At 45.8% G+C, this 14,223-nt stretch overlaps 1 protein-coding gene across 5 annotated transcripts in view; it reads left to right on the top strand.

Annotated features, from left to right (window-relative positions):
* The window catches only part of LOC118398374 (SAM and SH3 domain-containing protein 1), a 328,711-nt gene that overhangs the window by 278,276 nt on the left and 36,212 nt on the right, over positions 1-14,223 (top strand). For all 5 annotated transcript variants that reach the window (XM_052470650.1, XM_035793644.2, XM_052470653.1 and 2 more), the window contains exons 5-8: positions 5,219-5,253; positions 8,060-8,149; positions 8,331-8,443; positions 9,621-9,722. In XM_052470650.1, the coding sequence (XP_052326610.1) occupies positions 5,219-5,253; positions 8,060-8,149; positions 8,331-8,443; positions 9,621-9,722 (340 nt within the window). The remainder of the gene's footprint in view (positions 1-5,218; positions 5,254-8,059; positions 8,150-8,330; positions 8,444-9,620; positions 9,723-14,223) is intronic.

Raw genomic sequence — 14,223 nt, 5'->3', positions numbered from 1 at the left:
GAGGCAATGGGTTTATGGAATGGGCAGGAATAAGCTACACACAATGAACACAATTGCGTTTTATCAATAGTAATTTGAACGCACAGAGACACCGTGACGAGATCCTGAGGCCCATTGTCGTGCCGTTCATCCCCCGCCATCACCTCATGACGCAAGGATCTGTTCACAATTCCTGGAAGCTGAACATTTTCCAGTTTCCCATGGCCTGCATACTCACCAGACATGTCACCCATTGAGCATGTTTGGGATGCTCTGGATTGACATGTACGACAGCATGTTCCAGTTCCCGCCACAATATCCAGCAACTTTGCACAGCCATTGAAGACGAGTGGAACAACATTCAATAGGCTACAATCAACAGCCTGATCAACTCTATGCGAAGGAGATGTAATCGTGCTGCATGAGGCAAATGGTGGTCACACCAGATACGGACAGGTTTTCTGATCCACACCCCTACTTAAAAAAAAAAGATATCTGTGACCACAGATGCATACTGTATCTGTATTCCCAGTCATGTGACATACATAATGCATTTATTTCATTTGACTGATTTCCTTATATGAACTGTAACACTGTAAAATCTTTGACATTTGAAATGTACATTTTGGTTCAGTGTAGTTAGCTTTTTATGTGAGTGCTGTCAATATACCTTTGTTGGAGGGTTTAAAGGTGTCCTCCCTTCTCTTTAAGATCAAGAGATTATTTCTTTAAGATCAGCGATTTGCATGCAAGACTATCCCATACAATGTGAATGTCTTGTTTGGGCAACTGGGCAATGTTTGAGCATGTGTTATCAGCATAATCTATCACACGAGGCGCAATGTTGTGCCCCGCATGGAACTTGAACATACAGTTTGTCAGAGAACACAACACTTTGACAGCTAGTGTGCGTGCATGCTGTGTGTCCTGTCATATGACTGTCCTGCAGCGCTCTCATAGAGGATATCCCTGTGACCTCTGACCTTTACCTCTAGAGGGGTCACCCTACCGGCCTTCTTGTGGGTTATGTCTCCACTTCTTTAGGGTTAGCTGTTCTCATTGTCCCTCCCTGATCACTGGAAACCCTTCACACACACACACACACACACACACACACACACACACACACACACACACACACACACACACACACACACACACACACACACACACACACACACACACACACACACACACACACACACACACACACACACACACACAGCCGGATGCCGGGGGCTCTGTGGTCTAGCTATGTCTTTTTTCCACAGGATGAGTTCAAAATATAATACGCAAGCCAAATCATGTCACATGACACAGGGAGTTCTATAATTATTAGGTCGTCTTTTCTCTTAGAGAGCTGCTGGGTCGCACCATCCAGTCTCTCGTTGACATTCTCGGGCCAGTGATTTACCGCACTGTTGGCTCATTGTAGGGACTCCTGTTGTTAAAGTGTACACCATGCTGTGTTTGTGCTTGCGTGCATGCATATTTCTCCCTGGCTGCCGTACTCCTCTCAGAGGGTTGTTTGTGTGTTTGTGGACATAGAGAAGCTTATTACTGGCATAGCACTGTACAATTTGTCCTCATTTAATCTCCACATAGAACTATGAAAACATCAACTAAAATACCAGCTTTCAGTCCTAGTAATCTCAGTCTAATTTCCCCAGGCTATTTCCTCACTGCAGTGGTGAGGCATAGGACCAATGTTCCCTCTAAGCTGCACATGGGCACTGGCACGCATCTCCCCGGGACTGCTGTGCAGAAGAAATATCAGCCTGCGCAGAGAAGCACGAGATTGAACTTCACTCAAGAGTTTCCCCTTCAGTTAACCCTATTAATGTTTCCCTTTACTGTGGTATTTGTGATCGAATCAACGCAATATTAGGCACTTTCAATGTAACATACCGAAACAAAAAGAATTATGCAAGAATTAGTATCCAAAACGAAATATGCAGAACGCATCGGAGTAGGATTCTACACAGACCGGTGAGGCATAACCAATCAGAACTGCAATAGGCCTATATGCAAATAGACCATTGCGAAATATGGATCTTTGCCATTCACTTTGAACTGGACTGTGTTTACAGCATGAGCAGACGTGAGCCAATGCACTTGTTGTGAGATCAAAGTGAGAGCTGCATGTAGCCACGTGTGAACATTTGTTCATATCAATACGTTGTATTCAGCAACGGGGGAGTGATTGATTCCTACAAGATCACAGAACTTATACATTTCTCGACATTTTTGAAAAGCAGGTCAGTTAAAGAGATTTTATTTTGTCCTAATGGGTCAGTATTGTATTTTGAGAGAGTTGAATAAGCTAATCAGCCAATAGGCAGAGGGTAGGCTCATTTGTCTGATTCTCTGTAATAATGGTATGGGAATAACAATGCATTTTATTTTGTAAAGTGGTTTCTTGCATCAAACAACACAATATTTTCAGTCACTTCCCTGTCTGACTAACAAGTGGATGAACAGGTTAATGTCAAGCCTTGCATGTTTATTTCAAAAGTCTCATGGAATGCAGGCCTAAATGAAACAACACACATTGTCTACCAATTTGTAAGTCGCTCTGGATAAGAGCGTCTGCTAAATGACTTAAATGTAATGTAAATGTACTACTGTAGGCTGAATGATATAAAAGCTTTTCCATGTTAAAAATGTTATGGGATGCATGTTCTCCATTGTTTTTGATGGTAGGCCACTCTGGTATGCCTACATTATGATCAAATAGCCACAGTAGCCTTCATGGTCACTGTTAAAAGTGGAACTTAAAGTGAACACAGCCTAAGTGTTCACAGTAAATGCATGCTGGAAGTTGCACAGAATTTTTCGCTCAGCCGACCTGAAATGTGCTCAGTGCCACATTTTTGGTGGAGAGAACATTGCATGGGATACACACCCAGCACAGTGCAGGAAGGTTACACCAGATTCAAGGCGATATCACTCCGATCAAGTAGACGGGGATTGCGGATGTGCGTAAGCCACGAGCTTCCGAGGATCGCGTGATCAATCCCAGGGTTAGGCACTCGGTTTTTATTTGAAACCCTATCCTAAACCTTAACCCTTACTTTAACAGGTCTGAGTTAAAGGCCAAAAAAATGATGGACAAATATAGAATAGTGAAAGTCAGACCATGAGATCTTGATGTGCAGAGAGAGAGAGAGAGAGAGAGAGAGAGAGAGAGAGAGAGAGAGAGAGAGTTAGAGACTGTTTTTTATGCAACACTCCCGGATCTTCATTAGTCCACGACTAAAACTCTTCACCCCACAGGGAAAGTGAAAGGCACTAACTGCATACTGTGTGGTCATTTTAAGCACACAACATGGGAGCTACTGCCACAGACTCAGTGTGTGGAACGTTTGGAACCAAACTAAAGGGTTTTAAAGCAGGTCTGCCTCTCTGTACTATCTTATACAATTGTAAGACAAAGCAGAAGTGGAAGTGCAAACAGTTACATTGTGTATGCGTGTGCTTGCGTGTGTAATAATTGATAGAGCGTGGGAGCGGAGGGCAAGACACCAGCAGAAAGACCTAGTGAGTAAGTCCCATTAGCATTAGCTAGGGCCCTCGCTAGCACACTGGGGCCTAGCGCTGAGCGAGAGAGAGAATAGAAAGACGGGGGATAGAGATAGAGGAGGGGGAAGCGCAAGCATACAGGCAAGCATACAGGCCTCCATTCAATTAGCTTCTCATTATGTTGCCATGGCAGCCAACATTTAAACATCCCTAAACCTTCCCGTAGAGTCCAGAAGGCTGTCACTTCTACTACACACATACACAGAAGAGGGGGAGACTTGGTTTGTTTCTGCCCCAAACCCACACGTGCCTCGCTCACTGAACTGACAGCCACCTGTCTCTACCTCTCTGCACGCATCAGCGAGTGTGTTTGTGTGTGTGTGTGTATGTGTTTGTGCGTGCGTGCACGCGCTTGATGTGTTTAACAGGTGCCTGTTTATCGATAATTGGTGGAAGATAACATGAATTCATCAAGTGCAGCGTCTGGATGCATCAGACCAACAAATATTTTTAACATCCTCCACTATTTTAGTCCCAGCTGTTGGAACTTTGGCTTTAGTGGATATCGCCACTATATTATGATCACTGCATCCAATGGGTACAGCTTCAGAACAAACTTCTACAGCGTTAGTGAAAATGTGAATAGATACATGTGGATGATCTTGTTCCTGTAGTGTTTGTAAACACCCTGGTTGTTGAGTTAATAACCTGAACCAGATTACAGACACTGGTTACAGTGAGAAGCGCCAGGAGGGGTATGTGAGGGCCCGATGAAGACAACCTCTACTACTGGACAAGCTCTTGTCTTTGACTCCCCCTTGTATGATTCATGTCTCTAACCAACTCAGACAGAGCAGGGAGAACTGACAGATAGCCTACTCTCACAGACTGCGTTTGCGACTCTTTGACATTGTAAATGTGGTACTGGAACTGACCCTGTATACAGTGTGCTTAGTTACTTTATCTTGTTCTTCTTATGTCTTATTGTAATGTCTCGTGTGCAGTGACTATCGAGTTGTCAAAAATTGAGACTCTCTTGTTCTTACTCCTCCTCACTCCAGTAACTTTCCACGCTGTCTTCTTCTCTCCCTCCCTCCCTCCCTCCCTCCCTCCCTCCCCCTCCCTCCCTCCCTCCCTCCCTCCCTCCCTCCCTCCCTCCCTCCCTCCCTCCCTCCCTCCCTCCCTCCCTCCCTCCCTCGTGACTATCCAGAGGAGGGAAGTAGAAACACAAACAGGCTTAGTCTGCCCAGTGGTTTTCTCTCTCTGTCTGCTCTTATCCTTCTCTCTTCCCTTCTTCTTTCACTCTTTTCTCATCTTCCTGTCATCCATTTCTTCCTCCTCCTGTTCTTCCTCCTCCTCTTCCTCCTCCTCATCGCCTCGCTCCCCACTCATTCCCACCTATTCAACGCCTCCTCTGTGGATATCTCGGCCCTGTGCTCCTCAGGTGCCAGCCTGTGTGTGTGTGTCTATAGAGCGCCACCACTGTCCTCTAGTGGTGAAGACACTGAGCAGCAGCCAGAGTAAAAACCTCAGCAGCATCACGTCAACACAGCGGCATATGTTCTTTCTTAGAGGGACGGGGGAAGGCCGGGATTGACTGGAAGTCCCCAGTGCTAGAGAAGTGATGGTGTGTGATGCTAAGAGGAGAGGAGGGTCTATCTGCCGGACGTTAACTCTCTCTCTCTTCTCTTCTCTCTGTCTGCTCTGTTCTTTCCAGGATGTCTCTGCAGAAGTCCAGCTCTGAAGACGGAGGTTAGTAGCAGTTCAACTTTTACAAAAAAATACTCCTGTTTTCTCTTACTATTTCCAGCTTCTTAGCAGGTTTGGAGTCTATTATATTTCAGTGAGTTAATAAATCAACTAAAATTGTATTCATACATTGACCATACCCTGTTATGTTCTGTTGTGATATTTCAATCATTAATGATTGGCTCTAACCCTGCAAGCTACAGCAGTTATTTGCCATTATGTGTGCGAATTGAAACTGCCTTGTGAGAGACAGAGAGGGGAGGGAACCAATTAGTGTGAGAGAGAAAGAGAACAGAGTAGTGAGAGAGAGAAAACAGAGTAGTGAGAGAGAGAGAACAGAGTAGTGAGTGAGAGAGAACAGAGTAGTGAGAGAGAGAGAACAGAGTAGTGAGAGAGAGAGAATCAAATCAAAATCAAATCAAATTTATTCATATAGCCCTTCGTACATCAGCTGATATCTCAAAGTGCTGTACAGAAACCCAGCCTAAAACCCCAAACAGCAAACAATGCAGGTGTAAAAGCACGGTGGCTAGGAAAAACTCCCTAGAAAGGCCAAAACCTAGGAAGAAACCTAGAGAGGAACCGGGCTATGTGGGGTGGCCAGTCCTCTTCTGGCTGTGCCGGGGAGAGATTATAACAGAACATGACCAAGATGTTCAAATGTTCATAAATGACCAGCATGGTCGAATAATAATAAGGCAGAACAGTTGAAACTGGAGCAGCAGCACAGTCAGGTGGACTGGGGACAGCAAGGAGCCATCATGTCAGGTAGTCTTGGGGCACGATCCTAGGGCTCAGGTCCTCCGAGAGAGAGAAAGAAAGAAAGAGAGAATTAGAGAGAGCATATGTGGGGTGGCCAGTCCTCTTCTGGCTGTGCCGGGTGGAGATTATAACAGAACGTGGCCAAGATGTTCAAATGTTCATAAATGACCAGCATGGTTGAATAATAGAGTAGTGAGTGAGAGAACAGAGTAGTGAGAGAGAGAGAGAGAGAGATAGAGAGAGAGAACAGAGTAGTGTGTGAGAGAGAACAGAGTAGAGAGAGAGAGAGAGAGAGAACAGAGTAGTGAGAGAGTGAGAGAGAACAGAGTAATGAGAGAGAGCGTGAGAGAGAACAGAGTAGTTTGAGAGAGAGAGATTGAGAGAGAACAGAGTAGTGTGAGAGAGAGAACAGAGTAGTGAGAGAGAGAACATAGTAGTGAGAGAGAGAGAACAGAGTAGTGTGTGAGAGAGAGAACAGAGTAGTGAGAGAGAACAGAATAGCGTGAGAGAGAGTGAGAGAGAGAACAGAGTAGTGAGAGCGAGAGAGCGAGAACATAGTAGTGAGAGAGAGAACATAGTAGTGAGAGAGAGAACAGAGTAGTGAGAGAGAGAACAGAGTAGTGAGAGAGAGAACAGAGTAGTGAGAGAGAGAGAACAGAGTAGTGAGAGAGAGAACATAGTAGTGAGAGAGACAACATAGTAGTGAGAGAGAGAGAGAACAGAGTAGTGAGAGCGAGAGAACAGAGTAGTGAGAGAGAGAACAGAGTAGTGAGAGAGAGAGAGAACAGATTAGTGAGAGAGAGAGACAACATAGTAGTGAGAGAGAGAGAGAACAGAGTAGTGAGAGAGAGAGAACAGTAGTGAGAGAGAGAGAACAGAGTAGTGAGAGAGAGAGAGAACAGAGTAGTGAGAGAGAGAGAGAGAGAGAGAGAGAGAGAGAGAACAGAGTAGTGAGAGAGAGAACAGAGTAGTGAGAGAGAGGGAGAAAGAGAGAGAGAGAGAACAGAGTAGTGAGAGAGAGAACAGAGTAGTTTGAGAGAGAGAGATTGAGAGAGAACAGAGTAGTGTGAGAGAGAGAACAGAGCAGTGAGAGAGAGAACATAGTAGTGAGAGAGAGAACAGAGTAGTGTGTGAGAGAGAGAACAGAGTAGTGAGAGAGAACAGAATAGCGTGAGAGAGAGTGAGAGAGAGAACAGAGTAGTGAGAGCGAGAGAGCGAGAACATAGTAGTGAGGGAGAGAACATAGTAGTGAGAGAGAGAACAGAGTAGTGAGAGAGAGAACAGAGTAGTGAGAGCGAGAGAGCGAGAACATAGTAGTGAGGGAGAGAACATAGTAGTGAGAGCGAGAGAACAGTAGTGAGAGAGAGAGAACAGAGTAGTGAGAGAGAGAGAGAGAACAGAGTAGTGAGAGAGAGAGAGAACAGAGTAGTGAGAGAGAGAGAGAACAGAGTAGTGAGAGAGAGAACAGAGTAGTGAGAGAGAGAGAGAGAGAGAGAGAGAGAGAGAGAGAGAGAGAGAGAGAGAGAGAGAGAGAGAGAGAGAGAGAGAGAACAGAGTAGTGAGAGCGAGAGAAAAAGGGGTGGGAATCAAAGAACCAGGGAGAGAATAACAGTGGGGTTAAACACTCATGAGATATTGTCATGCTGACCTTCAGCTTGTTGTGGCTGTAGTTTTTTTAATCCAGCTAGACAGACAGGGCTGCGACTTTAGGGAGAAACAGCTCTCCTCAGCCCTTACATACAAATGTCACCTGGCGGAGCCGCCAGCTGCCCACTTTCTGAGCCTATCCCCAGACAGGTGACTCAGGGGATAGAGAAGTCATGCACACACATGTAGACACACACACTCCTTTACACGGTTTATAATGATGGGAAAATGGTATGTCCCATTGTGTTTGTCTTTATCGGAGAATCATTCAAAAACATTGAGCTTATTTTCCATTACCCGGCAACACTGGGTCCGTCTTAAGGAAGTGTGTGTGCCTTTTGAGTGTGTGTTCTAGCGTTGTCTGACTGAAGCTCTCTCTCTCTTTCCCTGTTCCTCGTAGGCAAATGGGACAATAAGAAGAAGAACAAGTCCTTCTGGCAGAACTTTCGCAAGACGTCGCAGAAGGGAGTCATGCGGCAGACTTCGAAAGGTACGGCAGGATTACGCTTTTTGGTACAGCGTGTTATTTTCCTAGAAATTACACAGTGCTATTTTAATAGCATACTTATTATCTAATAATGACACATTTTGTCCCGTTTTGAATGTGTCTCCATACTACTTTATGTCATGCCCCAGCTGTTTTAGTGACCCCTTATTCTCTGACCGTCTAGGAGAGGACATAGGCTACGTGGCCAGTGAGATCACCATGAGTGACGAAGAGCGCATCCAGCTGATGATGATGGTGAAGGAGAAGATGATCACTGTTGAAGAGGCTTTAGCTCGGGTAGGAACCCCCTCACCCACCCTCTTCTCTGTACCCCCTACACCCTTTCCCCACTCTCCTCTCCAGGCTCCTCCTGGGGCAGACAAGCAGGGCCTGGAGGGGACCTCCACCCCAACCACAGCCTGACCCCAGCCCCAGCTCCCCCACTGCAACGTGGTCTCGACCGGCTCCAAGCCTATCAACTCGCCCGCCTCATCCCGCAAGCTCCATATCCAGCTCTCACTAAAATGACTTACTCTTATTAACTATTCACCGAGCTTTCATTATAACCCTGCATGGCACTTTATCTTTGACAAAACACGCCCACGCCACCCCCAATCCCCTGTCCAAGAAGGGCGCCTGGGGGTCACTCGCAGTGTTTATGTGTGGTCCTGTTCACTCTGATGGGGGTAGCTGGGCATGTTAGCTCTGTAGCCCTGTAGAACTAGGTCTCTCTTTAAGGCAGACGTTGATTTTCCTCCCCCTCTTCCTGTATCGCTGGTGTATCATTGGGTGCTGGTCTGACCTCCACCCTCCTCCACTGTGGTTGACACAAACCAATCCGGTTCTGGAATCGATGAATAGCCTCCGTGGTTAGGGATGGACACGGTTATTTTGAATATTTTGAATTTTCCCGAATGGACGTTAGTATTCGATTAATTGCAAGAGTATTCGTTTTAGAAAGAAAAAAATACAGGCCTATTAATAAAAAATAAAAAAATCCCCCTGCTCCTCTCACGCCTGTCCCCCTGGTCCTCTCACGCCCCTCCCCTTGCTCCTCTCACACCCTGCCCATCTGTTCTGAAACAACAAGCAGTGCGCTGCCTCTCCTGAATCGTTAGAGCAAGTCCCCATTGAAGTTGAAAAAAATATATATGAGTTTTCTTTAAAACACATGTATTTCGCCTACCCAGAGTTCCAAAAATGTTTTTAGGATATTATTCGGATAGTGAAATAATTTCAAATGCCCATCCCTGCTCTGTGGACAGTTGTTTTGTCTTGTGACCGTGTATGTTTGTGTCGACGGACTTGTGACCTTTGTGTGCATGCGTGTGTGAGCGTGAGCGTGTGTGTGTGGCGTCCTACGTATGTGTATTGGTGTTCGTTTGTGTGTGTATGGAGGGGTAGCTGTTTCTATAGTGAGAGTGGGCCATCGTCCCCTGCCCTCCCTTCTCGCTAAACTCTTCTTCTCCTATAGCTGAAGGAGTATGAGAGCCACAGCAGACAGTCCAGCAGTACTGACACTGCAGAGTGGACTGACGGATCCAGTCCCAATCTAAACCAGTCCTCTAACTGCAACGTAAGTACCTCTCTGAACTCTGACCTTTTGACCGACCTTTCACCTCTCACCCCCGTGACCCTCAGGATCAAAGCCCCACAAAGGAGCAGCCATCTTTGTGTGTGTGTGTGTATGTGCGTGTGTGTGTGTCACCTAGGAGTATTTGTGTGTGTGAGAATGCGTGTATTAGATCATTGGCAGTCACGTCCCTTCTCTAACTAACCTGGATATTATGACATAACCCCAGACATACCGCATCCCGCAGTAACTTACAGGCAGCTAAATGGCAACAAAAATTCTGTATTTCATATTACAGTACACCTACTGTAATATAAATACGGTATCAATGCATGTACCTTATAATGCCTTACAGTACAATACAGTAAAATTGACTGTATTATACTGTAAAAAAAAAAAAAAAGGTTAATGCTACTGTAATCAAATGAATGAAATCCGTTGAGGGGAGGGGTTTGTATTTCAGTGTGTCCCTGTAATTACAAGGGATTGGTCAAGCAGGTCGGCTGCGTGGCGAAGTGTTCACACATTACACTATATTAATGAATATTTTGTGTTTTATATCACTTGCACTTCCAAAGGCTTCCAAACAGTGACTACAAGGGCAAAGCAGAACGAAAGGACATGGCAAAATGCTGAACCGTTTAAGGTTTTAAGACTTTCTGCCTCTTCAGTCTGTCCCTTATACAAATCGATGGTGCACTATAACCGCATAAGCCTTAAATTGGTACAGCATTCTCACTCACGGGTGAAACACATACAGGCAAACTTCAGAATGTGTTAATGAGACAGAGACATTACCATGCACTTTTGTGGTCAAAAGGTTTATGGCATTCCATATTCTGTGGGGTGGAATTACAGCACCATTTGAAATGCAGCAATTATTTCCCAGCTCACAACGTTTTCCCACAATGCACCATAATTTGCAGCACGCTGCAGTAAAACATTTCAGAGTATTTTACTGTTGATGATACCCCAAATGACTGTATGAATGACAGTTTTCCGTTAAAGTGTAGTGAAGACAGTAAGCCTGTATGACTGAGATTAGCCAATCAGTGTGGCCTTTATGGTGTGGATTAGTGTGCGACTCAAAGTGCCACGGCACCTGTCACACTCAAGCCAGCCAATGTTACTTAGACCGGGGCAGGCGTCATCAGAGGTCACCCACATTGGACAGGGCTTGGCTGAATACTGTTTGCAAGGTGATTACTGATTACGTTACTCCACAATGACTGGTTTTAGTTGTGTTAAATCTCTCCTGTGTAAAATCCCCTGAGCTTCCCACCCCTACCCTCCCCTTGCTCTTTTATCCGGCAGCAGACCATATGGTATGCCCGCCCATGCATAATAAAAGTTTTATTTAAAAAATATTTTTTATTTAACTAGGCAAGTCAGTTAAGAACAAATTATTATTTACAATGACGGCCCACACCGGCCAAACCCGGACGACACTGGGCCAGTTATGCACCACCCTATGGGACTCCCGGTCACGGCCGGTTGTGATACAGCCTGGACTTGAACCAGTGTGTCTGTAGTGATGCCTCTAGCACTGAGATGCAGTGCCTTAGACCCCTGTGCCACTCGGGAGCCCGAACCTGCCTCCCTCCCTCCTTCTGGGTCATAGTAATCATGTACGGTGTGATCAGGATAGGATCAGTGTCCTGGTTGTCAGGGGCCCACAGGGCATGCTCATACCCAGGCTGAGGCACTCTTTCCGGGTTTGGAGAGGTGGCCATGTGTGGGGTCCCTGTTTGGGCTAGGTGGATGTATTTTCATTCACAAGGATGGAATGGCGCTGCCTTCTACTGTGGAGAATAATACATGTGTTGTATATTGGCTTCCGCACTGAAGAGCAAATAGTGAGCTGACTTGGGCCATGAGGTTTGCATCATCATCAGCATAATGCATGTCATAGTAAGCTTTACTGTAGTCCTAAAGATGAACTCTGAACAGAGAACTGATTTCCATCCAACCCCGGCCCTCATTTCATAGTGAACCTTTCCAGAAGTTCACACTGTTACTTTTCCCCCTTCTTTAATTGTAAGTCAGTGCTGGAAGTAAATGTGCCCAGTGAGCAGCTGTGGTCAGTAAAGGCCAGGCCCTGGACCTCTCAGTCCTTTTGAAGTGTCCCTCCAAGCCATGGGGTTTAGTTTGTCCTTAGTGACAGGTCACAGAACACGGCCTCACCCGGAGGATACTGCTTGTTATTGGAGTGGATCCTCAAGGCGGATGTGAGGGGTTGGTTTGGATGAAGACTAGTTGTACTCACTGATGATCGTTCAAATCCAATGCTTCTTTCTTGCTGGGCCAAGTCAAGCTCTGTTTTCCTCTTGGGTTTAGCCTCGCGGCCCACTAGATTAGTGGCTCTCTGTGTGTGTGTGTGTGTGTGTGTGTGTGTGTGTGTGTGTGTGTGTGTGTGTGTGTGTGTGTGTGTGTGTGTGTGTGTGTGTGTGTGTGTGTGTGTGTGTGTGTGTGTGTGTGTGTGTGTGGGGTGGGGAGACATCACAGGGGATAGACACATTGGCTGACAGGCTAAATGGAGGACTGTGTGTGTACACGTTGGGCTTTCAGATGTACTGGAGATCAATAGCTCTGAAGCAGAACCGGGTCCAGATGGGACCTTTTGCCTCACAAGCACCCCCACACACACGAACCAAGACACACAGATGTTTTGTACTTCTATCCCCTAATTCTATATACTTTCGGCCCGTCATTGGACACTGTGCTATCTAACCTCCAAACGAGCTTCAATGCCATACAACACTCCTTCCGTGGCCTCCAACTGCTCTTAAACGCTAGTAAAACCAAATGCATGCTTTTCAACCGATCGCTGCCTGCACCCGCATGCCCGACTAGCATCACCACCCTGGATGGTTCCGACCTTGAATATGTGGACATCTATAAGTACCTAGGTGTCTGGCTAGACTGCAAACTCTCCTTCCAGACTCATATCAAAGATCTCCAATCGAAAATCAAATCAAGAGTCGGCTTTCTATTCCGCAACAAAGCCTCCTTCACTCACGCCGCCAAGCTTACCCTAGTAAAACTGACTATCCTACCGATCCTCGACTTCGGCGATGTCATCTACAAAATTGCTTCCAACACTCTACTCCGCAAACTGGATGCAGTTTATCACAGTGCCATCCGATTTGTCACTAAAGCACCTTATACCACCCACCACTGCGACTTGTATGCTCTAGTCGGCTGGCCCTCGCTACTTATTCGTCGCCAGACCCACTGGCTCCAGGTCATCTACAAGTCCATGCTAGGTAAAGCTCCGCCTTATCTCAGTTCACTGGTCACGATGGCAACACCCATCTGTAGCACGCGCTCCAGCCGGTGTATCTCACTGATCATCCCTAAAGCCAACACCTCATTTGGCCGCCTTTCGTTCCAGTTCTCTGCTGCCTGTGACTGGAACGAATTGCAAAAATCGCTGAAGTTGGAGACTTTTATCTCCCTCACCAACTTCAAACATCAGCTATCTGAGCAACCGATCGCTGCAGCTGTACATAGTCTATTGGTAAATAGCCCACCCATTTTCACCTACCTCATCCCCACACTGTTTTTATTTATTTACTTTTCTGCTCTTTTGCACACCAATATCTCTACCTGTACATGACCATCTGATCATTTATCACTCCAGTGTTAATCTGCAAAATTGTAATTATTCGCCTACCTCCTCATGCCTTTTGCACACATTGTATATAGACTCCCATTTTTTTCTACTGTGTTATTGACTTGTTAATTGTTTACTCCATGTGTAACTCTGTGTTGTCTGTTCCTACTGCTATGCTTTATCTTGGCCAGGTCGCAGTTGCAAATGAGAACTTGTTCTCAACTAGCCTACCTGGTTAAATAAAGGTTAAATAAATTTAAAAAAATTAAAGTGGGAATCCAACATTATTTAAAAATCACAATTTCCCTAACTCTTACCATAACCCTAACCTTAACCTTAACCCAAACCTTAAACCTAACTCCTAACCCTAAACCTTACCCTAACCCTAATTGTAACCCTAACCCTGAACCTAACCCCTAAGCTTAAAACAGCCTTTGTGCTCATGGGGATGTGGGAAATGTCTCCACAAGGGAGAATGTTCCTTGTTTTACTATCCTTATTGGGACTTCATGTCCCCACAAGGATAGAAGAACCGACCCAGTCTCCCACTCTCTCTCTCTCTCTCTCTCACTAACTTACTCACTCATTAACTCACTCACTCACTCACACACTCACTCACGCACGCACGCACGCACACAGACAGACAGACAGACAGACAGACAGACAGACAGACAGACAGACAGACAGACAGACAGAGACAGAGACACACTCACAGAGCCACATCTCCCTGTGAAGATGGTCATGGATACACATCACAAAAGCATCATCTGGATACCCAAATATTTATATGCACATATGTGTTGCCGTGGAAACCCAGCTGCTAACAGCTGGAGCTCAACATTCCCTTCCTTCTGAATGATCAGCAGTCTTAACATCTGCCCTCGACTG

This window comes from Oncorhynchus keta, chromosome 19, assembly GCF_023373465.1.
Source record: "Oncorhynchus keta strain PuntledgeMale-10-30-2019 chromosome 19, Oket_V2, whole genome shotgun sequence".
NCBI classification, from domain to species: Eukaryota; Metazoa; Chordata; class Actinopteri; order Salmoniformes; family Salmonidae; genus Oncorhynchus; species Oncorhynchus keta.
Note: the sequence above shows the minus strand (reverse complement) of the source record. Positions and strands in the feature narration are given on the sequence as shown.